General features: G+C 43.5%; 1 protein-coding gene across 1 annotated transcript; it reads right to left on the bottom strand.

The window, feature by feature from the left end:
- Nucleotides 1-2308: 2308 nt before the first annotated feature.
- On the bottom strand, nt 2309-3976 carry LOC138909481 (uncharacterized). The gene is made up of 3 exons (XM_070200680.1): nt 3896-3976; nt 2736-2835; nt 2309-2607 (listed from the first exon to the last, which is right to left on the bottom strand). Exons 1-3 carry the CDS (start codon nt 3974-3976, stop codon nt 2309-2311), a joined length of 480 nt encoding a protein of 159 aa, XP_070056781.1.
- Nucleotides 3977-5353: the final 1377 nt, after the last annotated feature.

The raw sequence follows: 5353 nt of genomic DNA, 5'->3' as shown, positions 1-5353 counted from the left end.
TCGCCTATCCAGATGTGGTTTTCGATCCTCGGACGTGATCCCGACTTAATCGTTTTGGCTTTTACTCAGATTTCAAAGCTCTAAATAGCTCGAATTAGCTATGTAACATCTACATCACTTGGAATCACGCCTAGAAGGCATAAAACACACAATAAGTGCAAAAAACTCTTAATTAACACTCAAAACAAGTAAAATACAGTGAATTAGATTGCAATAAGCGACTAAAATACGTAATTATAGGCTACCATCACCTCAGCTGGACAGAATTCTTCTAATTCCAAAATGATTTCGGATTCAATCTGAATCACACCTGGGGCCCCGGGACCATGCCCGAACATACCATTAAGTTCCAAAACACATAATGAACCTACTCGAGGCCAAACATCACATCAAACAACATCAAATCTATGAATCACACTCCATTTCAAACCTATTGAATCCATGAACATTCAAATTCCAAAACTAATGATGATTCATACCAATCCAACTCCGATTGACCTCCAATTTTGTACACAAGTCATAAATGAAACAACATACCTATTCCAACTACCAAAACCGAAATCCAAACCCATTATTAATAATGTCAACTCTCATTCAAACTTCTCAACCTTCCAAACCTTCAACTTTCCAACTTTTGCCAATTCAGGCATAAACGACCTACAAACTTCTTAATCAATATCCTGACACACTCCTAAATCCAAAATCACCATACAAAGCTATCAGAATCATCAAAACTCCATTCCGGGGTCGTCTACACAAAAATCAAACTCCGGTCAACTATTTTCTTTTAAGCTTCCAACTTTGAAACTAAGTGTTTCAATTCACTCCGAAACTTACTCGAAACCAAACCAACCACCCCAACAAGTCACATAACCACAATATAACATAGAGGAGGCATTAAATAGGGGAACAAGGCGAAATTACTCAAAATGACTGACCGGGTCGTTAAATCCCCCCTCTTAAAACAAACATTCGTCCTCAAACGTCTATAGAGACATACCTGAAGTGGTAAAAAGATGAGGATAACGGCTACACATATCATGATCGATCTCCCATGTCACCTCCTCGACTGGTTGACCCCTCCACTGAACCTTCACCGAAGCAATGTTCTTTTACCTCAACTTTCGGACCTGCCTGTCTAAGATGGCCACCGACTCCTCAACATAAGTCAAATCCTTGTACAATTGGACTGAGCTGAAATATAAAATATGGGACGAATCACCGTGATACTTTCGGAGCATGGAAACATGGAACATTGGGTTAACTGTAGATAAGCAAGGTAGCAATGGAAGTTGTAAGCCACCTCCCCCACCCTCTCAAGGATCTCAAAAGGACCAATATACCTAGGGCTCAACTTGCCCTTCTTCCTGAACCATATCACACCCTTCATGGGTGAAACCCGGAACAAAACCCTCTCTCCAACAATGAATGCCACATCATGAACTTTCCGATCGGCATAACTCTTCTTCCTAGATTGTGTCGTACGAAGCCAATTTTGGATCAACTTGACTTTATCTAAGGCATCTCTCACTAAGTCTGTGCCCAACAACCTAGACTCACCTAGCTCATACCAACCAACCGAGGAACGACACCGCCTCCCATATAGGGACTCATAAGAAGCAATCTGAATACTCAATTGGTAGTTGTTATTGTACACGAACTCTGCAAGTGGCAAGAACCGATCCCAAGAATCCCCGAAATCCATAACATAAGCACAAAGCGTATCCTCTAAGATCTGAATGGTGTGCTCAGACTATTCATCCATCTATGAGTTAAATGTTGTTCTCAACTCAACCAGTGTGCCTAACTCATGTTGTACGACCCTCCAAAATGGCGATATAAACTGCGTGCCCCAGTAAGATATGATGGATACCGGCATGCCATGAAGTCAAACAATCTCGCAAAAGTAGATCTGAGCCAGTTTCTCTAAAGAATAGGTGGTCACCACTGGAATAAAATGAGCCCACTTGGTCAACCTATCCTCAATTACCCATACAACATCAAATTTCTTCAATGTTCATGGGAGCCCAACAATGAAGTCTATGGTAACATGCTCTTATTTCCACTCAGGAATCTCAAGTCTCTGAAGCAAGCTGCCAGACCTCTGATGCTCATACATCACTTATAGACAATTTAGTCACTGAGCTACATAATCCACTATGTCTTTCTTCATTCTCCTCCACCAATAGTGCTGTCTCAAATCTTGATACATCTTAGCAGCACCCGGATGAATGGAGTACCGTGAACTGTGGGCCCCCTGAAGGATAAACACACGTAACCCATCCACATTGGGCATAAAACACCGGCCCTACATCCGCAACAAACCATCAACATAAATAGAAACCTCATTGGCATCACCGTGCCAAACCATGTCTTTAAGGACAAACAAATGGGGGTCTTCATACTGACGCTCTCTAGTGTGCTCAAACAATGAAGACCAAGCAACCACGCAATCCAGGACTCGACTGGGCTTTGAAACATCCAATCTAACAAACTGATTGGCTAAGGCCTGAAAATCAATGGCTAGTGGCCTCTCTACTGCTGATAGATATGTTAAATTACCCATGCTCTCTGCCTTTCGAGTCAAGGCATCAGCCACCACATTGTCTTCCCAAGATGATATAGAACGGTGATATCATAGCCATTAAGCAACTCTAACCACCTCCGCTTTCGCAATTGAAAATCTTTCTATTTGAACCGATGCTGGAGACTCTGGTGCTCGGTATAGACCTCACCTGGGACACCGTACAAATAGTACGGCCAAATCTTCAAGGCATGAACAATGGCTGCTAATTCTAAGTCGTGGACAGGGTAATTATTCTCATTAGCCTTCAACTGCAGAGACAAGTAGGCAATCACCATACCAACTTGAATCAACACCGCTCCAAGGCCAATACATGATACATCACTACCCAGTGTAATACCTCGAACCCATAGGCAACACCAACACTGGGGCTATAGGCAAAGTAGTCTTGAGCTTTTGATATCTCGCCTCACACTCCTCATATATCGGAAAGGAGCACCATTCGGGATCAATCTTGTCATAGGTGCAACAATGGATGAGAAACCCTCTGCAAAATAACGATAATACCAGGCCAAATAAAGAAAACTCCGGATATCAGTAGCTGAAGACAGTCTGGGCCAACTCTGCACTGCTTTAATATTCTTTGGTCCACCTTAATCCCCTTACTTGACACCATATGACCCAAAAATGCCACCGAATCAAGCCAGAATTCACACTTTGAGAATTTTGCATATAACTTCTTCTCTCTCAAGGTCTGAAGCATGATCCTCAAATGCTTCTCATGATCCTCCCGGCTTTGGGAGTACACCAAGATCATGTCAATAAATACAATGATGAATGAATCAAGATATGGCCGGAATACACTGTTCATCAGGAGCATAAATGTTGTTGGGGCGTGAGTAAGCCCAAATGACATCACAAGGAACTCGTAGTGACCATACCGAGACCTAAAGGTAGTCTTAAGAATATACGGATCCCGAATCTTCAGCTGATGATACCTTGACCGTAAATCAATCTTTGAGAACACTCTGACACCCTGTAGCCGATCAAATAAGCCATCAATGCATGACAATGGGTACTTGTTCTTCACTATTACCTTGTTCAACTGCCGATAATCAATACACATGCGCATTGAACCATCTTTCTTCTTTACAAACAAAAGCAGAGCACCCCAAGGCGACACATTAGGCCGGATGAAACCCTTATCAAGAAACTCTTGTAGCTGCTCCTTCAACTCCGCCGGTACCATATGATATGGTGGAATAGAAATGGGCTGAGTGCCTGACAATAAGTCAATACCAAAATTGATATCTCTATCAGGCGGCATGCCCGGAAGATCTGCCGAAAATACATCTAGAAGTCTCTTACTACCGGAACTGACTCAACGGTAGCAACATCAGCAATGACATCTCTCACAAAGGCTAGATCTGCATCACACCCCTTCTCAACCATTCGTTATACCTTAAGGAAGGACAACCCTGCTAGGAATATATTCCAGTGTACTCCTCCACTCTAACCGCGAAAAACCTGACATACTAGTGTCACAGTCTTGCCATGACAATCCAGAATAGCATGGTAGGGTGACAACTAGTCCATGTCCAAGATAACATCAAATTCTACCATACTAAGTAATAATAGATCAACTTCGGTCTCAATAATACCAATAACAACTAAATACGACCAATACACATTGTCCACAATAATAGAATATCCCATAGGCATGGACACATATACAAGAAAACTCAAAGAATCACGAGCTATACCCAAATACGGAGTAAAGTAAGATGATATATATGAGTAGGTGGATATTGGATCAAACAAGACTGATGCATCTCTATGACAAACCGGAACAATACCTGTGATAACTGACCGCCTTCGTCCTACCCGAAAAAGCATACCATATGGCCCGGCCTGCCCCTCTAAGGTGACCCTTACCCGACTGAACTCTACCCCTAGCCGGCTGTGCCTCTGGCCCGGTGGAGCAGTAACTGGGGCGGCAATCATGGCCTATGAAGTCTGCGGACAAGGTGGAATTCGTGGAGTCTGTGCAGTTTGTGGAGGTGCAACCCTCCTGAGTCTGGGGGAAGTCCCTCACTACATGATGGGTATCACCACACTCAAAGCAAGCTCTCGGTGGGTGTGGCTACTGGATCTGGCTTGGGCCTATTTGGCTGGACTGACTACTGAAAGCACCACATGCAAGAGGTGTGCTAGAAAGTGGTGCTGCATAATGGGAAACTTGAGACCTTGATGTAGCTGGAGTACCACTAGAAGCTGGAAGTGCTGAATTAACTAGACAGATCACATAGACTCTACAATAATGGGTTGCTACTGGGGTGCGGGTACCACTATATCCTCCAGAATCTCGAGGCTTCTTGGCCTCCCTGTCCTTTCTCTCACGACCTCGCATACCCTCCAACCTCTGTGCAATCTCTACCACCTGCTTATATGGGGTACCTGTCTCCAAATCTCGAGCCATGCTATATCTAATACCATATTTGAGCCTCTAGATGAATCGACAGACTCACTCTCTAACTGTAGAAACCTAGGCAGGTGCATGTCTAGACAACTCACTGAATTTGACAACATACTTAAACACTATCATAGTATCCTAGCACAACTGCACAAGCTCCGTGTTCCATGCATTCCGAAGGCTCTGAGGAACAAACTCTCTCAATAACATCTCTGAAAACAGATTCCATGCAAGTGAAGCTGCGTCGCTGGGCTACCCTCCTTGTAAGCCCGCCACTACTGATACACTACTCCTCATAACTGGAATCTAGTAAAAGGAACCCCGCTCTTTTTACAATACCCATGGTGCGGAGAATA

Source organism: Nicotiana tomentosiformis, chromosome 4 (genome assembly GCF_000390325.3).
Source record: "Nicotiana tomentosiformis chromosome 4, ASM39032v3, whole genome shotgun sequence".
Lineage (NCBI taxonomy): Eukaryota > Viridiplantae > Streptophyta > Magnoliopsida > Solanales > Solanaceae > Nicotiana > Nicotiana tomentosiformis.
Note: the sequence above shows the minus strand (reverse complement) of the source record. Positions and strands in the feature narration are given on the sequence as shown.